A 23,280-nucleotide genomic window follows, 5' to 3' on the forward strand; every position below is an offset into this window, starting at 1 on the left:
CAAGCCTCAAAACCCCATTTTTTCCAGGCACGTACATTTGTCCAATGGGGGTGTAAGTCACAAGCTAGACACACATCGTCATACACGTCTTCTGTAGCTGAAAGTTGACGAATCTTTTTTTCCCGTAGAGGTCGAGAAGTATCCAGATGAAAATGCAAGGCTTTGAGCAAAAGGAGTCTTTCGTGACCATTTAAGGCCATTTGGGTGATAAGTACTCATCGTAAAGAGTCCACAAGGAATCGGCTGGTAAACGAAATCCCAGAAAACAAGTCACTCTGACACAGACTATGCGTCGTCCCAAATTGATTGGATACAGTTCTTGCAATAATTGATGGTAATGATCCACGGTTTGAATATGGTCATTGAGTTCCTTCCACGGAATCTGTTCAATCACATGTGATAAAAACCTTGGCATGGCAGCCTGTTTTTATATTCTCTTTTTTTGGATGCAATACACGTACTTTCTGGCCAGAGATCTTCGTTCTCCAGTTGGAAATTTAAATGTTCCAAACTGTAACCTACACTTCAAACTTCGTTAGAAGTTTCCTCTTCCGCGAAGCAGATTCCACGTAATAGACCTTTGTAATCCTTTAACTTGTCTTCCTCAATGCGTTGGTCTACGTAAATCTCGAAGTAACCAAAATTATGAACATGCCGATCATTGGCGCCCTCGAAGTGTTGAACAATGTCTGACCACTGAAACAATTTCTGACGAATCAGTTCTCTTATAGCAGTCAGGTACCAGTGGTTCAAACATCGGTGACGTAACGGATACAACTGTTCTTTATGTTTGATTTGTATTTTGACCAGCTCTCGGTAAATGCGTTCTCTCAACTCCACAGGCAAGCCACGAATGTTCTCTAGCAAAGCATCCTTGAATAGGTCAGTCAGAATTCACAATCTTCTCCTACAGCAAAAGTAATCTACATTGTGAGTAATTTTTGACCACTGCCATTCAGGGTAACGTCCAAGGATCTCATTGAAGTCTTTTGATGTAAACGGTCTAGAGTGATATAATAGGACGAATGCACACCTGACCCAGAGAAATCTAACACATTGATTAATTTTTGTCACTTTCCTCTTGTGAATTTCTCGGCACAAAAGTTCCACAGTTACCCATTGAGATTTCACTCTGGCAAGTCCCTGCCAAACTTCCTTGTAAATCTTCTCTTGCAGTTCTTTAGGTAATGATTCAATATCGTTTTTGAAATGAAATTTAAATACTGGTCTCGGTGATGTCCAACATTTGACTCCTAGCCAGTCTGGTTTCTTCTTCAACGACATGGTAAGTTCCTTCAATGTCTCGGTCCTACTAAGGGTAAGTAATGACAATTCGGTGACCATCGAGCATGTTCTAGGTAGGCCGAATCTTGCGGTTCCCAGAGGTGAAGTGACACACCGCAACAGAAGCACTTGACTTTATCCCCTTCGTCCAAGTAGAAAAATCCGGCTCTGGCTAATTCTTCGGGGGTCGGTCCTCCCAGATACTTAGGCCATTTTCCTTTGAACGATTGAAGACGATTTTCAAAGTCGCAGTATTCAGACAAACGCACAGGGAACGAATATTCGTCTTTCACAGGTTCGTTTCGATGAGGGTTGGGTGACATGGACAGGAGTTTGCTCAGAGCTGGATGACATCCGTAGGGGGGTAAACGTGAAGGTGGACATCCACATTGACCATGAAACCCAATAAAGTGTCCACGATCACCAGGGACATCAATTTTGCATCCCTCAGGTTCGACACGCACATCATCACTTTCCATGATAGGGGCAGTGAGAACAAAGTTCCCATGATGCTTTACGGCATCGCTAAGGTCACAGCGTACAGCACCGTTCCCATCGCAAGGCTCACAATCGCATTCCGCTTCAGAAGCCCTACACTTGAAGTGTGCCTGTCTGAACTTGTTTTGTGTTTCTCTGAAAGTATTCATCTTGTTCGCTTGATCTTGGTAGACACAATGAACTATCGATCTTGACCATAGCCCATTTTTATACTAGGCGCAATGCAGTCTCAAGCTTGTACATCGTTCCTTTTTTATGTCCAGTTTTGGAAGGTGCCGTCATAATTGTACCGTAGTGTAATGGGTGGAAAGGCCATAGAAAGGTAAGGGCAGTGCAGAGACCATCGAGTATGTTCCAGAATAGCTGAATCTTTGTAGATACATAGATCCATTCGTAACTTCAGTCCGCAAGCGAAACACTGTACTTCATATCCCAATCGTTACTCAGCTAAAACATGCGAAGAAGGTAATCCTTCCCTATCCATAGGCCATGCTTGAAACGTGTCCAATCGACAGGAATAATCACAATAGTCAGGTAAGAAGACTGGAAAAGGGTAGGGTTTGAACTTGGAGTTCTCATCGGGTTTCTCACTGGATTCTTGTTGTGGCGAAGTCATCCTTCTGGTGAGTGGCTATCCACATACAACCAATGTTTTATACCGACATGTCCATACGGTAAAGTGAAGTGATTGGGATGTCGCACTCGCTTCTGGTACACGATTTGATAGACTTTTTCCAAGGGTCGACTGACGATGTGGTGAGTGGGTAAACGTACAATCTTGTTGGGTTGATAGGTGGTCACTTTAAAGTGTTGATCTTTTCCAGACTGCAAGGCTTTTTTCAATACGTCAAAGTTCACCACTCGACTGGTACGATAATTCAGAGTCAATCCTTTCACTTTGCACTCCGTGTGCACTTCTCCTTGTTTGTCCCGGTATTGGTAGCCGTAATTTTTAGGACCGCCACTGGCGAAACTTAGAATCTTGTTTTCGGGGTGCTCGTCTGTCCAGGCTCCTAAACGGTCTCCTTCGATGTCAGGGTGCTGTTGACTCGGGTGATGGATGTAAATGCAACTGTCCGTGTCAAAGTACAGGACGCGTTCCCCTAACAGTTCTAAAGCTTCGTACAATTTTAAGCGAGCATGAGCTGTCACGAAAGCCGGAAAAGATGACATTTCTAAAAGGGTCGTCTTGTACAAAGTCCTGATCTTCTTCGTAATTCACTAAGATCAAATCCTCGCGAACGACGTGTTTCATGAATTTGGTTTTGTCGTGAATCATCTAGAAGTAGCGGGAAGGTTCTGTCAAATACTCCGTCTTGTGCCATTTTACCCCACAAGCAATTTAACATCACTTTGGCAAACGATCGCCTGCCTTCGTTTTCTCGATGTGATCTAAAGCGATGTCTTCTTGTGCCCAGTATTTCTTTTAAAATGTCTTTTGATCCTCGGGAGTGTGACACCAGGAAGGATAGCCACTGGCTTCTTGCTTCAGTTTCAAAAAGGCATCCACGTAGTCTGCGAAAATGCCTTTCTGACTGGGGTCTCCCTTGTGGTATTGTTGTGTCTTGGGAAAGTGGCAAATTTCGTACACTTCTAACAGTTGGTATCCCATGTCCAGAGCTTTGAACAATTCTACGCTGACCCAGGTTCCCGTCAAGGCCCGTTCTTCCTGGGTGTGCTGACAAGGCTGATCTTGGTTGCACGTTTCGGCACAAATACGGCACAAAGGAAACATTCAGTTTGCCTTGACAATGGTGAGGTAACACGGGATGGTACAAGTCCGTTGGAGGCAAAACTTTGCACTTGATCAAGCCTTCGTATTGTTGAATGTTGATTAGGTCGATGTGTTCCGTTAGAAATTGCGAGTGCCTACAGGAAAGCGACAATATTTGCACACGTAAGGATACAGCGAACACACGTCCAAGTATCTGATTTCTTCTCCTTTCTCTTCGTCGGCTTGGTACAGCAAACACGTGGCATTGGTCCTTCCTCCGTACAGACTATCCCTTGGGTTCAAGGGGTTCATGAACTGGTAACTTTCCACGATACGTTTAAACTCGGGATCGGTTTTCAAACGGTGATCGTACTCGTGTTCCCACATTTCCGCCACTTGGTATCCTTCCTGTTCTAACTTCAGCCGTCGCTGACAAGTGGCCTGGTACAAGTCTTCCATGGTTCGTTGTAAAAACTGATTTTTAGTGCAATGGTCAGTGTAACAGATGGGACATCCGTGAAATAAGCAGCCGTTAAACTCGTACACGATCTTGGGGTTTTTTAAGTCCCAGTCATCGACCGAATGCTTTCCGATGGTCTTTTTGCCCCCTCCGTTTCGGACATGCTGAATCCATTTGTCTTCCTTGTCGCACAAGTAATGTAACCAGCGTAAGGCTTTGACCGAGTATTGACGCTTGACATAGTTGGTCGTTTGAGGACTGATGACAGCAACGGTGTTTTCAGGCATGAATCGTTGGCGGTACACTAAGGAACACGCTTTGGCAATGGTGCAAGCTTCTTTCAAAGGATCGACCCCTCCGTGTTCCATGAATAGTTCTCGAAATTTTCCACAGCATCGCCGTAAAATGTCCACGTCGGAACGACAATACTTTAGCATTTCTTCCTGAAAGTCGAAAGGGTCGGAGACGTGAGCCTGGTACCAAGCGTGAAAAGCTTCTCGTTGTTCGGTAAGCATGTTGTCAGGATCGTAATAGTGAGCCTCAGGCAAATGGGGTAGAACGGCATGTTGATTGGCTTCGGTATTGAAAAAGTGTGGCCATTTCTGTCATTCCAAACGTTTTAGGCATTCGACTCAAAGGCATGGCTAAGTAACTCATCGAATCTTTAAACTGCACTTGTTCCACTTGCATGAAAATGATTTTGGCTCCGTTCAAAGTGACTTTAGGACGCTCGGTACCATGTTCCGTATAGCATCTCAAAAGGAAACTGTCCATCGTATCCAGAGAAATTGTGAGCCATCACCGTGGCATGACGATGACAATTACCATAACGTTCGATGTCCTCTTGGCTCCACGTCTTGTCGATGGGGTCTAAGACCCATCGAGCGAAATCGGCTAGCGTGTTCGGTCCCCGAAAGATTTTTTCACGTCCTCCAGGAATCTTACTGCAGTGAGGGCAATAACTCAAGATAGGCTCTTGAATGCACTTCTCGCACGCTCGATGAGCCACGCAGAAATTAGGAATGTGAATGCCGGTCAAATTGCCTTTCTTCTTGTGACCGTCCTCTTTCTCTGGTTGGGGTTGGTATTTTTGCACGTAGCATTCGTCTTCCAAGTCCACGATGTGGTGACAAATGTGACATTTTTTCTTTCCTCGACATACGTGTGCCATGGCACTAGTGGTACATAGACCTTGTCCACACGTAGGGCACAATCTCAGCAGTTGACAAGCACATTTCTTCTGTGAACCTTGCGTCTTCAGATGTTGTTGGTAACAGGCAGGGCTGACAAACGTGCGCAGACAAGTTGAACAATGCACTCGTTCTTGTCCTTCGCTCAGACAGGGTGGAGAGGCCAAACATCCTGAGCATTTCGATCCACAATGCTTGTGTTGCTCTCGATTGTTATAGCCATAGTCACATTTCTCTCAGTAATAAATATATCCCAGGAATGCATTGATGGTGGTAATGGTATCGAAATGGTCATCGTGATGATAGAGGTAAATGTATTTTCCGTCCTTAAAGTATTTCCGTCGAAACAACAGAGACCCGCGCACTTCTTGAGGGTGCACTTTCAAGGCGTAACGTGGAGCTAGGACATCTTGCAATTTTTGCATCTAAGGAATGCCACAGGATGTGTCTTTGGACAGGCCTGCTTGTTGTAACAGAAGTTCTGCTTCATTTCGTTGTTTGGCTCGGTTCGATTTTCGAATGTTCTCCCAGTCTCTTTTCCATTCTACCTTGTCGTTCTTGTTGGCATAGGTTCGTCCCACCACGATAGCCCTGGCTAAACACATGTGCTCTTGAGAACTGTTAATTTCAACCAGGCTTGTTTTGGTGTTACGAAGGCCGTTCGCCAATAAGACCTTTTTGCGTCCAGTCCCTTGATGAGGAGAGACGTGGGTCATGTCCAGTGTGTCTTTTCCATCGGTGATGTCAAACTGGTCATTGGATTGTTGTACGTGTTGAATCTTGTCCATGACTTTGGAAGCGGTCAATTCTGCAAGGCTGCTAAACTCGATCCAAACCGGGGATTTCAAGCCGTCGTGTTGTATGAAAAGTCTCAAGCGATCGTCTTCTTTGGGTTGACATTGTCGCTTGAGTGTGGTGAGCGAAGAATCCCACATCTCGGTAATGAACCCTTCTGCTTTCTCTAAGGGTACTTCGGACTTGAAATCTTTAAACTTCACCGTGCATTTGTAAGCCGTGGTTCTAAATTTTCATGAGGGTCGCTTTTCGGTCTCTTGAATGGATTAGTACTTTTCAGGGTTGACTAATGGTAGTGAACTGTGTTTAGAGGGTTCGGATTCTGGTTCACTCATGTCCTCTTCAAAATCACTGACATGAATTTGTGCCAAGACTTCAGCCCTGGTACGAGGCGATATATCACGTTTCTGCCTCTTACTTTCTTCTTCTTTCTCCTCAAATGAATTGGATCGTTTCATCTTGAAAGCAAAAAGTCAAATGGCTAAAGTTTAAACACCATGGGCTACTTTATAGTCATGGCAGACCAGCGTATATAAAGGGTGTGTGTCTTGTCCTTTCACTATTCATTTCACTCTCAAACCGAGCACAACGATGGAAGAGACTACACAAATCGAACGTTTCATCAGAGCTACTCTCCGTCCTTGCGAGATAAAAGTCAAGATACTTTCTATATCTGTCAGAAGAAAGGACATTGGTCTTCAGAGTGTCCAGGCCGTCAAAAAAAGCAAAATAGGGGTTAAAAGAGACAAAAGTCAAGATACCTGTTATTATTGTCAAGAAAAAGGACATTTGTCTCCAGATTGCCCTAAGAAACAAGAGGAGTCTCGAGAAGAAAGGGATTCTTTAGAGGAAGAAGAAGAGGAAGAAGAAGAGAAAGAAAGCAGAGAACTGAAGAAAAAGATACAGGAGAAAAAAAGAAGAAGGGAACAAAGTGGGGAGGAAGAGGATTAAATGACTGTGAGTGTGAAGAAATTTAGAAAACAGAGAGAGTGAACAATGAGACAGAAGAAGTGTATGAAATTTTTATTGTTGTTATGTTGTGGATTGTGAATTGAATTGTAAATATTTATAAAAGAATAAGTAAGGTATAAAAGGTAAGTGTTTTTGGGTTTTGATTTTAAAATAAGAACCTACACTCACGCACACTCATACATAGACACGTACTATTGAGTAATTTTTTTTTGTTGAGTTATTGGGAATTGAAAGTCTACCTCTTTTCGAAAGACGTGGGTGGCCCTGAAAAGGGCCTTTTTTGGTGTAGGGGTGAGTTTAAACAATCAACTTTAACTGTCTGAAGCCTTTGCCACGGCCAAGGCCTACTTTTGGACTGCGTACTGTTGATGATGATGATGATTTGGTTGAAATTACTAAGGGTGGTACGATAGGCTTAGTTACAGGATTGGAGTGTTTAGCTCGGGAAGGTCGTATTCTCTTCGGTCGTAATAAAGAAGTCTGATACATTTGTTTCAGACTTCTTAACTCCGCTAAAATGTCTAACAGTGCCGTGACCGTTTGATTTTGACACCCTTGTTTCTTTGCTGCTGCTGCTTCTTCTTCTTGTTTTTTTTTCTTACCTCTTCTTCTTGCTGCTGTTGCTGTAAGACAAAAGCTTGTTCCGCTTCCTTTTGCTGTTGTATAAATTTCTCCAATTCTTCTTTCTGTCTCTGTCTAAAATTCTCCAAGTGCGGTAATGAATGAGAAGGTGACGAAGGTTCCGGAACAAATTTTAGCGAGGTAAGAAAATCCACAAAATCCCAATTCACTTCTTCTCAAAGTAAGTCCGGGTTCCCTTGGGTAGTCTCCATCGTCGGTGCACCCCAATTTATCGTTTTCTGAGTTTCCGTCATGTTGAAAAACTGTCGCATAGATTGACTGCGCACAGGCGCTAGCGAATCTATATAGACTACGTGACGTCACAGACTGCTGTCTTCGGATTGGACGTGGACTGACTGAATTTTGTAACGATTGTTTGGATTGGTCAACGAACTCAATCCGTTTCAATCATTCTTCTCCCTATAAATAAGTGCAGTTCACTGCATTCCTTCACCTGTTCTCGGCACCCGCAACATGTGGACCGACGTACAATCTTCAACACTTGTGTCTTCGATGATGTTCCGGACGGACATACCAATGTATGTCCGATCCAACTGGACAGTTATCCACAGGACAGACACCAGCCTGTGGATGCGAAGAATCTATGTGGAGCGTCAAGGATGCCTCAAAAGAGTACTCATTTACTCTCCTGCAGTCAGGCGCAGCCTAAAGACAAGAAGAAGACCAATGCAGTGCCCTTTATGTTAATATACCCTTAATATTAACATAAACCCAAAGGCCCTTTTCAGGGCCACTCCTATCTCTCGAAAAGACCTTGACTTTCAATTGCCTACCCCATTTTTATTTTTTTTAAAAACAATAGAGACCCCTCCCTGTTTCAATTTTCGCCTGTTCCATTTCCATAGACCCATCAGGTCGGGACCTTATTAAAATAGGGTCCCGACCCTGTTCCATTTCCCCTTGTCCCTAGATAGGCCCACACTCTATTTCCATGTTCAATTCCCCTTGTCCCTAGACAGGCCCAGACTCTATTCCCATGTTCAATTCCCCTTCTCCTTAGACAGGCCGAAACTCTATTCCCATGTTCAATTCCCATTGTCCCTAGACAGGCCCAGACTCTATTTCCATGTTCAATTCCCATTGTCCCCAGAGTGCCGCGACAATATTCCCCATGTTAAATTTACATAGTCCCCAGAGTGCCGGAACCCTGTTTTTAATGGTAAGCCCTATTGTCCCTAGGGTGCCCCTATTCACTACTAATAGGGGATAATTATAAAAAAGTGTCTATAGAACATCTTTCTTAAATGCATTGTTTCTACTGTACACGACACTGTAAAACGCTTGAACTGAAAGTTATTTTTCGGTGAATAAGGATATGATTTAAATAAAAACATTTCAACAAGATTTTTGCAATTAATGTCAAATTCATGTTTACAAGTAATGTTCCATGAGGGAAATCTTTACAAATCTAGATGGACCTTCACTTGACCAAAATTCTCCCTTTTTCTAATTACTATTTTCCCAAAATATGGTTAAACGTTCTTCAAACAATGAAAACATATTCGAATTAATTTCAGTATCATGTCGAAACTCTCTCAAACGTCCACGTGTTGTAGAGCCGTCTTGAGATATTTCTATTTTAACTTTGAGTAATAACCATGTGCTTGTCTTTTTCATCAGAAGACGAATAAGTTAAGGCTTTAATTATCCTTTTTCAGATTTTAGCACTTTTGTATCAAGTAAACGTTTCACCATTTATTACCGTAACATGTTTTTAATTAAATATTTAATATGAAATTTGAATTCTGATGATAGAATAATGGACTTCTTATACAGTTTGTCCACATTCGCAAGTGATTATTTTCTGTTATCATTCCCTAATTTTGTCATTCCCTCTGATTGCAAACTGTTTAAAGATTTAGCTCGTCTGTTATGTTTGCCTGTTCGGACTAAAAAAAATATACATTGACATAATACTCGGTGTATTTTCCTCATCAATATGTATAATATTGCTTCCCAAGTTCATCATTATCTGTTTAAAGATATCTGAGGCGAAATATTCGCTATATTTGGCGGAGAAAATGGAAATTTTGTTATTGTTAAAAACTTAGTTTTAGTTCATTTAACAGTTGTATCACGCATATTCATTAAGATCAGACGAAATTAGTTGCCACGTTCAGAATATTTCCTCGGTAAAATTCGGACGATAAAAGTGTGAACAACTATACTAATAATTGTGGACCCTTAAATCTGACCTATGGCCTACATATCTCATTTGTCAGATAGCCAAATAGTAATATCCATATCTTGGGTCCATTTCTAGTATCACTGGCATTAATATATATATATATATATATATATATATATATATATATATATATATATATATATATATATATATATATATATATATGCACACAATGATGTGTATCATGAATAGGAGTTCAATCAGTCAAGGTCTGTCTGCTACGTGACACTTCTTTGTTTGCTTGTTGCGTAATATACATGTATATTTTGTTCATTTAACAAATTTTGAATTCAGAGTATTTTTTCCTCTGTTTTTCACATTTAATGTGTTCCCAAAAGTGACTGATATTTATAATAAGAAATATTTTTGTAGCATTGTAAAGATGTCTTCGACACGTGTCATAGGTCTTTCATTTCAATTTATTGTTCCATGTTAAATTACATTAAAATCATTAATTAGCATGTTTATTTTCTGACTTACATAGTACAAGCAAATATATTTCAATATTCTTTTATCATCTATCTTCATATTGCAGCTACAAGATATTTTCACATAGCCATATATCTCTGTGATGTCTCAATAAAATCGGAAATTGATTTTTTCACACAAAACAGTTCGAACTTCAACTGAAATTGAATGTTTACAAATTGTTATTTACATCAGTGATAGAAAAGCAAAATGTTTTGAAAATGCAAATAATACGAGAGCCAAAACTATATAACATATTCAATGATGCATAAATAATAAATTCTTATGTTGCCTGATTTTATCTGCTGAAGATGATTATATCATATGCTAATTATTCTCTTCATGTTTAATGTCAATCTTTTTTCAGCCTCATTTAGGACCATACTTAACTATAACTTTCTAATTTTGTATAGTGTTTTCGATGTTTGTAAAAACTGGTGCAATCTTCTGAACGTGACAGAAGTTTGCGAAAGCGTCTCTACCAAACTGTACAAAGTAAAACCCTATGACAGTCATCTTTTGAGTTATGCTGTCTGACTGTCACGTAAACATTTCTTTTGTCTTTCTGAATGTCAATTGGGCTGGCTGTCGTATCTTAATCCGAATTAGCAGAATGTCGCCTTTATTGACTACAATTATGCATTGTTGAATCTAACATGTGTGATAATAAATGTTGGCAAACTCAGGAATTAACTCAACCTATACATAATGGTCAGCCTATTAGAGGGTGGGTATACAATGCGACTGAATGGTATTTATAATTAAATTGTAGTCATCATCATGGCAATAATTCATAGTTCTGATCCCTATCAACTCAGGACCAAACAACATGATCAAGATCGTGTACTAGAGAAGGAATTTACAAGAATCTTTTGCTGCGTTCGATAATAAAAAATGAATTCAGTCTGCAGTGTGACACGAGCGGCATGAGATTGACTTGTCCTAGTTTTAAATACCGACGTATTATCTACCACAGCTAACTATCAACTTGACTACATATAATTGACAACTGGGTATCCGAATGAAACTTGTTAGTATATATCTGTTTAATCATTCCTCATGGAAAATGATTTTAGCAAAATGTCGTCTCTCAGCTTAGTGTTCGTCCATTATGATAAAAGGATAACACAAAGTTAAACCGATACGGACAGAAAGTATCTGACTTGATTTATTCGATAGACATGTGAGCCGAATTTACTTTTAGTTTGAAACGCCAAATGCGTTCCAGATGCCTTTTTTGAATGCATCAGTACCTAATATGACCACATCGATGAATAAATCACAAATATATTAGTATCACTATATATAGTGTTGGCATTACTTATTTTTCAAATTAATCTACAAATTGTGTTAGTTTTTTTGTATATGTCTGCGATTTGTCAGAATATTTAATAGCCATGCAAGCTAGCTTATAAATGTTAGCGTACAGGAAGCATATAAGTATTTGATATGTTTTGATTGTTCTCTAGCTGATTTAAATTGATAGCAATGTTCACTATTGCACGGTACTGTTTATAGTTCACATATTGCAACGATGAGGTCATACAAAGAGGTTCTTGCGTGATAGTCGAATGGCCTGGAATATCAATATGATATGGAAAATTGATCTTTTGTCTACGTTATGAAACTTTTTTAAATGCGTTGTTTTCACCTCAACATCTCAGCATGTCATAATGCGAATATGTGAACAAAGAATTAGCCTATATTTAAAATCAAAATAATACATGACAGCTTTTTATATGCTAGCAAATATTAAATATCAAATATCTTTAACATTTGTTGTTACTCTAGGTTATAGGTTAATATCTTAATATTGTACTGACTTCAAAATTAAAGACTGACGTGTTTCATCTCACCCAAAGTTTTACCAAATAAGTTCTAACCTAGAGCTATCCACAAATTCTTAATTCATATATTGCCTCCGCTTGTGGGTTACAGTCTTACACGTATCTGAAATAAAAATAGTATACGCTATTCTATTCATTGTTTCTACCTTGGAAAGCGACAAGGCTTAACAATTTATGTAATATGGGTTATAACCTCATTTAGATAGAAACTATTGTCGCGGGTTGAGCTAAGACTTACACACACAATTTAAGTTTCTTGTGTTTATTTGTTTGCTTTCTAAAACATACTGTTACGCATATAAATATGATGTAAATTACTTTTATGATTCTAATAATATTTGAAATTCTAGTTGTCTGTGATCGTCGATTTGCACATTTAAAAGGATGAGCCATTCTTGTAAAGCGCGTAAGGTTCCACGGATGAGTTGCGCTATTAATCCCAATAAATATCAGGTGACCTAACTTCAGGAAATGAGTTCTGAATGGCCAGTCTGACCTAATTTCTGAATAGCCATGTCAAAACAGCTGATCTTCTTCATAGCTGAGAATATCAATTGCGACGCTATGTTGCATGTTAGCTTTGTATTTAACAGAATTTCAGACGAGTAGGCAATACTCGCCAGGCTCAGGTTTGTCACAGTTAGTTGTGTTTTATTTAGTTCATTTATTTAATTCATTAATTCATAGGAATTAATAAATACTAGAACGTTTCATTTTTTGGAAGCATAGCTACTTGGAATTGCCGTGTATTCGTGTAAAGACATTTTGTGATTATAAAAGTGAGATTCATTCAGTACTATTGGTACAGAAGAATACATGGTTCGGAATACCAATGGAATCGAATTGGATCGCTCGACACTTTTTGGACCTGATAGAATATTTAGGGCTAGTTAGGATTTTATTTACCATAACGTAAGTTAGTTTTAATTCTTTCACTTGGTAATTTAGGGAAATAAATTTTAAATTTTACAAATGTTGTTGGTGTTCACTCGTTTCTGTTACTTACTAAGACCCTAGAGTCGTAACAATACCAAAGTACATATTAGTGTCCTTAGGTTTCTTTTTGTTATGAATTCATTTTTGTCTCGTATGAGTGGGCGGTAAAGTGTTGGTTCTTTAAATGTGAAGTTAACCAGCAGGAATCCGATCAAAACCACATTAAAACATAATTTTATTTGCAGTTCTGGGCACCGTATGCCTATTCAATCTTCTTGTACCACATGAGAGAAATTTATCCAATTGTGCTTAATTACCTCTAAAACATCACATTAATATTAATCAGGGTTTTAATGACACGTACATGTTCAATCTAAACAATTAGGTTAAAGCATGGAAATTAACTGAGACTTTATTTTTTTTTACAGATTGCCAAGAACTTTCCTAATTCAGCAATCGATGTGATACTTACAAAATCGATCGCGTGGACTACGATTAACAGCAAATCGGTTTCTGTATTTCTGAATCTTTCTTTGGACATAACAGCGACTATGGCATCCAAGGAAAAAAACACAACGTTGAATATATTCAGTATTGATATGGTAATAGGACTCCATGTACAAATTCTTTACCTATATTTTTATATCAATATTTATATACAGATATTGAAAGAAAGAAAGCAAAGAGTAGATATAGCTTTGGTAACTGATTGTTAGAGTAATTTATATATGCTGCATTGGTCAGTTTATAGTGTTGGTATGTAGCAGAAAAGAACTAAAATGTGTAGCTGATGCAATTAAGGAAGGGAGGAAGAGTTCATACAAGGGATATTGATTGATTTATCAGTCTATGTATACATATGTATACTGATTCTTATATCAACACTAGATTGACGATTTGATAATGTTTTAATACGTTCGAACATCCAAACATACATCCATAGAACAGACAAGAGAAGTGGATGAAAGAAAAGTTCAATCAATGAAATGACCGATAGATTTCTAGGTCCGTATAAAATATTTTTCAGCATCCGCATCAAGTTGGAGTTAACTAGTTGAAACATAACAAATTTAAAGGATTAATTCATGTACAAAAAGTCATGTAAAGTCTCTGTAACCACAGTGGTTTTTCGGAAATGGGGTTGGGGTTGTCTTGTCTATGTTTTGTATGTAACTTTGGAAAAGACTAATTTATAGTCGAAACCGCTCAGACTAGTTAGATACTAGTTTTGCACTGATCCTTGTTAGTGGTCCCTTGCTGGATAAAGTGCACTTGAAAGGACTATTATTCGCCGTCTGATTTGCATTCTCTCTATCTCGCTCTGTCTGTCTGTCTTTGTCTCCCTGTCTCTGTCTCTCTGTGTATATATGTATAACTGCTCTTAGTGATTCTAACATGTGGGAGTCCAGAGTTTGTATGTAGAGATTCTATTAAGCGTTTGTTTTCTATATTTTTTCTCCCCTGACGATCAGTTTGAGAGCTTGTTTAGCCCGAAAGGTTTTGAAATCCTTTTGAATTTGTGCAGTTATCAGCTTCTCTCTCTCTCTCTCCTTTTTTGTGTTCATTCCTTTTTCGGATTTTTGTTTCATATGATAAAATCAGTCCTTAAATGTGTTTTATTTTGTGTTTAGATAATTCGGGGTGAATTACATAGTGCTCGTTTGACTAGAACATTACTCTGGGAAAATTCTGAATTAATCAAAGGAGTTCTGGACAATGCCATTGTGATACGTACACTTGAGGATCTGAAATTCATTCAGAACTTTTCATTCTTTTGGACTTGAATATAATTTTTTAGGATTATTTTTGATTCAGTTCATAATACTGTTAGTCTCTCTTACGGTTTTGTTTATAACTTTGATAATTAAAGTAATTGGTAAGTTGTACAGGCTAGTCTATTTTGTTTCTTTGCTATTATTTATGACAAGAAAATCGTATGTTAATTTCATTATAGAATCTCCAGTTTCCAGTTCATCTCGGTGTCAACAATATCAAACTAAATGCAAAGCTTTTGAATCTGGGGTAGGTACTTTAAATTACACCGTTTAACAATGATGATGTAATTCCTATCATACATCAAAAGTTTGTGTAGAAATTTAAAATTTTAAATAATTTTGATACTTTGCGTAGAAAAAAATTATCATCACATGGATTCAGACAAATCAACTTCTACCTATTGTTTGCGCGACGAATTGATGTTATTTTTACATTTCAAAGGGTTATATTGCTGAACATAATAGGGATGTTATATATAATCTGTATTTAAGTACTAAATTAACTGTCACCAAGGATTTGTAAGAGAAAAACAAAATCGCTTGAGGTAAACGGTTCTCATTTGCCTGTTTTATAAATTTACAGTAGTAAAGGGATACACAAGCGGATTAAACTAAACAAAATCATACAAGTTATCCTTCTTCCGGCAGGATGTACTTGGCATCAGGTTGAATGAAGTTTTCATCGCTGGCCCCTTTACCTGATGAATATATTATTATAAAGCGTGCTATTGCTCACTGTACTGCTCTGCAATTCAGATTATATATATATATATATATATATATATATATATATATATATATATATATATATATATATATATATATATATGGTTTCAGGAGAAATCAACACAATCTCTGCTATATAGTGTCGCTGTGAAAATTCATTAAAATAGATAACAATAAAAGGGCCAATTTCTTTCGGTATAAAAGATACCACTCCAAAGCGCAGCACACCACAGCACACTCCGCTATATTAGTACTGCATACACGGTTTCGCATTGCACTAACCAACACTACACTTGACATTACATATTAACCTAATTATGATATTATTTTTTCTTGCTGATAGGGGCACATTAACCATTCGAAACTCGGTCATCGGGGTGATTAAGGTAAGGAATTATGGGTAGTTTCTTGTCAGATTCAAATTGAAATTACTCTCGTGTGTGTGTGCTTTTGTGTGTGTGTGTGCATGTGTGTTTATTCCAAAAGTGTGTCAGCCGTTGTATATTATTTTATATCCATCTACAATAGTCCCAAGAAAGATTAGAAGACCATGATCTAATCACAAAACACTTGCAGTTTTCAGCATGGTCTTTTAGACTATTGTAATAATAATAATAATAATAATAATAATGATAATCATAATAATAATAAACATTATCTATATGTCTATCCACTGATATGTAAAGGTAAATACCTATCTTTCTACCCGAAAGTGTTTTGCCCATGCCATTGTTTGGATATTTTCAGAATGATTTCCTTTTCACCGATCTGTACGTATTCCCTCTTATCTTCGGCGAGAAACAGATGGCCAAACTTTTGGGTAAGTAAAGATATCATCGCTAGATTTTGTCGTAAACCTTGACGTAATATTTGTAATGATGTGAAACAATTAGCATATTCAATTTTGTATATTAATTACACAGACACACAAACACACACACACATACATACAAACATACATACATACATACATACATAGATATCACACACACACACACACACACACACACACACACACACATACATACATACATACATACATGCATACATACATACATACATACATACATACATACTGCAAGGGATTGCGTGTTTCAATGATTGATAAAACAAATGCAACTCACTGACAACGAATAGAGCAAAGGTAGAGTCTAGGTAACCTAGACGCCTTCGACTCACACTGCGTCTTTATCAATTAAAATTACAATTAATATTACAAAACAGAATCAGGACAAACAAAAAACATATATAAACGCTGAAACTAAACAAAATTCATATGATTACGCCCGATGAAAGTATTTGTTTCAAACGTTAGAATGAATTCAACCAATTATGCTCGATATGGAACATTTTCTATCCGTCTCTCTCTTTCTGTCTGTCACTGTCTGTCAAGTTAAATTCCACATTGCAAGTATTTAGATTTCATCTGTTGAATTTCACATCAAGGAGAAGCAGCCTCCTTGTTTCAAAATAACGCGGCCCGTTCACGACCTCTAGCGAAGAAATTCATAGTAATTCTCGACCTGGGAATGCTACTTTTCAAACTGTAAATGCATGAAATGCAATGGCGCCTCATAACTGAATACACGAATGATGTATCTTAATACTCGATATTATTTTGAATTGCTAAAATAGACATTGTGTAATGTTACTTGTAACACCACACATCATTTCACTATATAAAAATAACATTTCTGTAAAGCACAATAAAATGTCCCACCAAAGCTGTGTAATTCAGCAGATACAGTCTAAAAATCAACATACGAAATGGAACTTTCAGCACAATCAATGTGATTCAACATGTTAAATTGACACTCTCGACATATGACATCAAAATGTCAACAACAAACGTGTTATTCAGAAGATAGCGTCTAAAAACTCGACGTTGGACATTGAATCTTCAAGCACAGACGTCTAATTCAAAACGACACAATCTAAAACCTCGACATCGAAAATATAACGTTCAACCAGTACTGTTCAATTCAACAGATACAATCTAAAGTCTCGACCTAGACAATGGAACTTTAAGGACAGCATTTTTGACACAATACGTGAAATTGGAATTCTGAACATATGACATTAAAATTTCAACGGCAACGTTCTGATTGGACTAGCTTTTGTCCGCTACGGCGCCTCATTACGTTGTCAAATTCGTGCTCGTTCACTAGGCTTTATGTTTCTAACAACGCCTTCCAGATAACTCTTGCTTCTGTCATAAATAAATGTTACAGGAGTAAATACAATACATGTAATCTAAACATTGTTGGATGTACACTAGCACCCTGTTGGAGTAGATGTTAGGCGGTAAGGTTGTTTTGAAAAACTAAGTCTTGATTGACCCAGGAGGCATTGCCACCCATACGTTTCTCAGTTGTAGATAATTTACCTTATTCCGGCGTAGTCGATGTGATTTGAGTTGAAGTGACGAGGATCGTTTTAACTAGTCTGTATGTCACGATATCAAAACATCCGGTCCCTACACAACTGCAAAAACAACGTTAAATTGATCTAATCTAAGCGTGCGATTCTTTACGGCCCATTTTCAAGTGATGTTAAGATAAATAGCCATGTTTGCTTTAGAGTCTGATCGTCAGTGACTGTCAGTGGCTTCTCCTTAAATTTTCGATATTTTGGCCATTGTAACAAGCATTAGCTCATCCAAAGACTGTTCTTTTTTTGATAATCCTAAGCAGATTTCAGAAAACACACATTGAAGTAATTGGCTGTCGTTGTTGAAGATTTATTGAAGGGCAATTACAATTTTATCAAAATATTAACTGACGGCAGAGCGAGTTTATTGCATACAAATATAAACGTTAGTAATGGAATCTTGGCACTAAATTTAGTCTAAGCCATAACTGTTAGATGTTTCCTATTTCTATTCTCAAGCTTTTCAATATAATTTTCAAATTTTAATTGAACATTTCGCTCTTCATTCGAGCAAATAAATGAAACCTGAACATCATGCAGTAATAGGCGCTACCTTACTGCCCTCGAGGAAAGAGGATGTAATGCCATTTACTCCAAAAAATATTGATATCGGGGAAAAATGACGAAATACATCAATGAAAATTGAAAGTAATTGACGCTTTTAACATTTCTTTTCCCCCACCCCTTCCTCCATCCCATTCCCCGTTATCGTACCCAGTGTTAATCATATGGATGTATTTGATATTACCTTCATCTTACCTCCCCCATATCGTTCTAATCCAAGATGGCCAGAGTGAACTTTTTCCTTTCCATAATACAGTCCCATTAAACACACACACACACACACACACACACGCGCGCGCGTCGTCCCCCACTACTACTCAGTTATATCCAGGGCAAGATTTCAGGTCGAAGTATCTGCTATTCCTCTTTCTGAATGTTCCTCGGTGTGTTTCCTCTCTTATAATAATCAAAAGACAGTAGGACAAATCACGTACCTTGCGCAAAATTAAAATTAAAGACAATGGTCGTTCTTCTATATTTTCAGGAAACCCAAACAAATCAGGCATAGAGGTATATAAGCTAGTTAGGGACGAGTTCGATTTCCGGAATCTAAGCATTAGATTAGAGGAGGTGAGTATGTATGTATGTATGTATGTATGCTTGCATGCATGCACGCACGCACGCACGTACGTATGTATGTGGAGTGAATTTTGTGTAGCCGACTTTTAGCTTGTTGGCAACATACCATGCTAACTTGTCCACAAAAGCATTAGATAAACTTGTATTGTCTGCATTCCTCGTGAGACGAGTTAAATATTCATTTTAACGTACATTATTAATACTGTTGAATAATGGTCAGAAATACCAATATTTAGGAGCCATTTTGTGAAGAAATAAATGGCTACCATGAAATAAAGGTACTCTTTATTCAAGTCGACCTTTGATACATGGACCCTATCAGAACTGTCATTATTATGCTCACATAAGACAACAATTATCCAATGTAAAGTACACAGCAGTCGTTCTATCCCGTATACGTCCGTACATGACATCATTTTTGTTTAATTTTGCTTTGGCTTTGGATTCAACGATGGTCTGTGAAACTATAGGAACGCTATTAATGAATAGCAATTTGTCAAACTATAGGAACGCTATTAATGAATAGCAATTTGTCAAAATATACTAAAGCCATTGATGACATAGCAATGTGTCAAAGCATGCTATTAATGGTATAGCAATTCATCAAATTATAGTGGCGTTTTTATGATACAGCAATTTGTCAAACTATGTCAACGCTATTGATGATATAACAAGTTCTATAAATCAAATGAATTGAAAGCGACAACCACCTCTTATTTTTTTTCTAATCAGTCAACAAAAATATTCTATTATGCTTTTAAGCTTGCAAGAAACGATGGCAGTTTAAACTACGAATTTTTTTATCAACCATCTTTAATACCAGAGCTTAATTTTGAGTCAATGTAGACTATTTACCATCATGACTTTGAAAATTTGGCACTGTTCAAAACCAATAATTATTTTCTTTTCTTCAGCGTAAAACCTTGCATTCATATGTAAATGACGGTGAAAATATTCGATTTTACCAAAATTATAACGTTTTCCAAACTGCATGAAAGATTTAAACTGTTCACTTGACAACAAAATCCAACAACAACATCCGCAAGCAACCAATCTCTCTCATTCTCTCTCTCTCTTTCTCCTGATGAAATTTGGAACTGTGTTTTTTGCTTGTTGTTCATACATCTTAAAGAAAGAGCAACACTAAGTTGGTAAAATGTTTCTGTCTAACCATTGTGATCATTTGAACTAATCAAATGTATTCAAACCAGGGCTATGCCGTATTGGAGGCCGACATGGTGCCGTCACAATCCCATACAGAAACGGTCGGAGAATACACATGGGTGGGATACTATGACAGAGAGGACTGGACAATCTTCTTACACGATACCACTCCACTAAATGATACGGGTATGCCAGTCCAGCACTCCACTCCAGCCACTATCTGACATTCCTCAGGAGGTGAGGTGGGAAGAGCTTTCAGTCTGCACTGGATTCTGTTGGGAATATTTATTGGCGTTTTAGTATAAAAAGAGTGATACGATTGCATACAGGTCTATTTGGACTGAATGGAGAAGTTGAATCTCGTACACGTTGTTTTCTAACCAAACCGGCACTACAATATGCCTAATTTAGAGCGAGAACACTTTGTTATAATCTCTTCACCGATGTTAATCATGATGTCCAGTCTCAGGACCCATAGCAAGCATTTAATTCTTTTTTATGTTATCTATATTTTTTATCATGACCTCGGTAGTTATCGTCGATGTAAATTGTTTATCGGCAAAAATATAGGAGAGCACCGCTTTTGTGCTCCAGCTGGCCTAGCTACAATTGCCATTAAAATCGGTGTCTCAAAAATCATGTGAAGAAAACATTTTGATATTATGGAGGAGGGGGTGCTATTGTAAGTCTAATATTGTTTTCTGTTCACACATATATTCTTTTGTACACATTATATAAGAATAACACGTGATCATTGTGAGACATGCCTATATCGATACACATAACTTTAATCTGTAGATAGATATTTAGCAGATTTAAAAATCACTTTATTTCAACAATATAAGCTTCGGCTCATAATACAAAGTTCTATTTATGGCATGCGCAATTGGAACATACCATTTTCTTTAATACAGGTGGAATATTAAATATTGATTTACTTCATCCCTTTTTTCTCTACACTTATTTCCGAATAGTTCCAATGTCACGTGATTTTATATAGATAAAAGAGAATCGCTCCTAGCAAATGATCCGCAGAAGCAGTGTGCTAAATTATCCAGCGTCACTAAATTTCTGCTAGCCACGTGCGAAGCATTTCTTTGTTGTAGATAATTCATAGATGCTTTGTATATATTTACCCAATATACAACTAAAGTATCTTTAAATAAAAGTTTCTCTGCAGTGATGAGCAAAAACAATATTTATGACGATATATGTGTAAGTGTATGTGTGTTCTTGTGTTTCTGATTGTATGGATTAAAATAGAGCGCTAATGCTGACAAGCACTTGATAATGAGTATATACTATATGGCATCATGCAGCACGTGGTATTGTCAGATATATAAATGGTAAATGTAATTTGATGAATCTGGTTTGATGCCTTACGGTTCAACAACACATATAGGTTATTTAGTGCCAAAACAAAATGTAAAACTTAAAATGGATGCACCACGGTGTCGACGATAGCTGATCTAATGGTAGGATTCCGATCTACATCCTTTCAGTAGCGAGTCCCCTACTCCAACCAGTCACCTACTTTTCGCTTCTGCTTGTAGCCGATTTTACATTTCCAAGCGCAAAAAGGGCATGAACATTTGCAAACGTGTTTATGCTAACAGTACATAGATGTGATAAAATATTGATCATTCTGTCTTTTCCCGGTATAATTCTTTGAATTATTTTCCACATATTTGATTTAAAATTTTGAGTAAGTAAAAGGTGAAACTGTTTAATATATATTCTGAAATAAAACAGGCAAAGGATAAACTATTTATGAGCGGGTGGCAGGAAACCTGTCTGTTTTGCACAAATTAATTAGAAACAATTGTAGTGATTTATATTATGCGTTACATACTGTTTGAGAGATAATACATTGTTTGTTTGTGATGAACGTATACAAAATGCACATCATTATGTACATATAAATTAATTCACAGTCTAAATCAACTCTATAAGAAGCAGTGACTACTAATATAGTGTTATAATGATCATCTGATTTTACTGGGAGGGTTAATATTCATTTGTTTGAATTATTCAAAACGTATACTAAAAATTTGAAATACTTTGTATAATTAAGGAAATATTTAAAATTGTATTTCTTTAATGAGTTTATTGTGCCATATTAATAAAGGAAAGACAAGACGTTCTTTATTTCTAGCTATTAGTGATCTGACGTATTCCTTTCGGTGTATGTATTCTTGTCTTATACCTGACATGGTTCCTATTGTGACACAGTGTGACGCAATCCATGTAAATGTGTAAGCCATTTTATGGAGAAAGCTGTTTTCTTGTTGTTGGTGTTGTTTAATAGATGTCGGAACTTGTAACCCGAAACCACTGGAAAATTTAATAGTATGAAATATGTCTAAGCTAACAAAATTATAATTTTGTCTGATCTGTGCCTTTTTTAACAATTAGTTGCTGATTTTTCCCTCAGTAGTGTATATGTTTCTAAAGTTTGAATTATTTACCTAATGTCATTTAATTGTATAAGAAATACATTTTAAATTCAAGATTTTCGTCTTACTAAGTATGTCATCTAGACCAAGTCGCAATTTTCATATCTTCACTTTCATTCACCTTCTTGCTGGAACTCTAATTCTTTTATATTTGTTCTTGTCGCTAACAAATACGACTATAGAATTAAACATAAAAACGAATCAGTTATTTAAGCAATAAATTAAAGAAATAATTCCACTAATTGATCAATCAACATATCAAAAGTTTGAAATGTACATCCCTGAATATCAAATTGTCATCTGAACTGAAAACTAAAAACTTTATTCATAGTAATAAAGGTATCCGGAAGTGTTTGCACTATCGTCTATAATAAACTTAGTTTTAATAAGCTTAGTTCAATCACATATATAATTAGCAATACAATAATGGCGGATGCATTTAGTGACACAAAGAATTGTTCAGCTGGAAGGTGTATAGGAAGTAGACACTTTGAAGACGTGTTTAGCAGATGCAGCTGTCTCTTGTGCAGAACCGTCTCAGTTGTGGAATGTAAAGACGTGCTCTTTATCAAACACACTACAGTAGCCATTC

At 37.3% G+C, this 23,280-nt stretch overlaps 1 protein-coding gene across 1 annotated transcript in view; it reads left to right on the forward strand.

Moving 5' to 3' along the window:
* The window catches only part of LOC149780602 (uncharacterized), a 54,297-nt gene extending 31,555 nt beyond the window's left edge, over positions 1-22,742 (forward strand). The window contains exons 6-11 of the mRNA XM_089937724.1: positions 13,423-13,596; positions 14,949-15,016; positions 15,839-15,881; positions 16,243-16,315; positions 18,974-19,059; positions 20,280-22,742. Coding sequence (XP_089793850.1) covers positions 13,423-13,596; positions 14,949-15,016; positions 15,839-15,881; positions 16,243-16,315; positions 18,974-19,059; positions 20,280-20,456 — 621 coding nt within the window. The 3' untranslated portion in view covers positions 20,457-22,742. The remainder of the gene's footprint in view (positions 1-13,422; positions 13,597-14,948; positions 15,017-15,838; positions 15,882-16,242; positions 16,316-18,973; positions 19,060-20,279) is intronic.
* Positions 22,743-23,280: the final 538 nt, after the last annotated feature.

The sequence above is a fragment of the Sinohyriopsis cumingii genome, chromosome 16 (assembly GCF_028554795.1).
Source record: "Sinohyriopsis cumingii isolate HCF-2022 chromosome 16, ASM2855479v2, whole genome shotgun sequence".
Classification (NCBI taxonomy): domain Eukaryota; kingdom Metazoa; phylum Mollusca; class Bivalvia; order Unionida; family Unionidae; genus Sinohyriopsis; species Sinohyriopsis cumingii.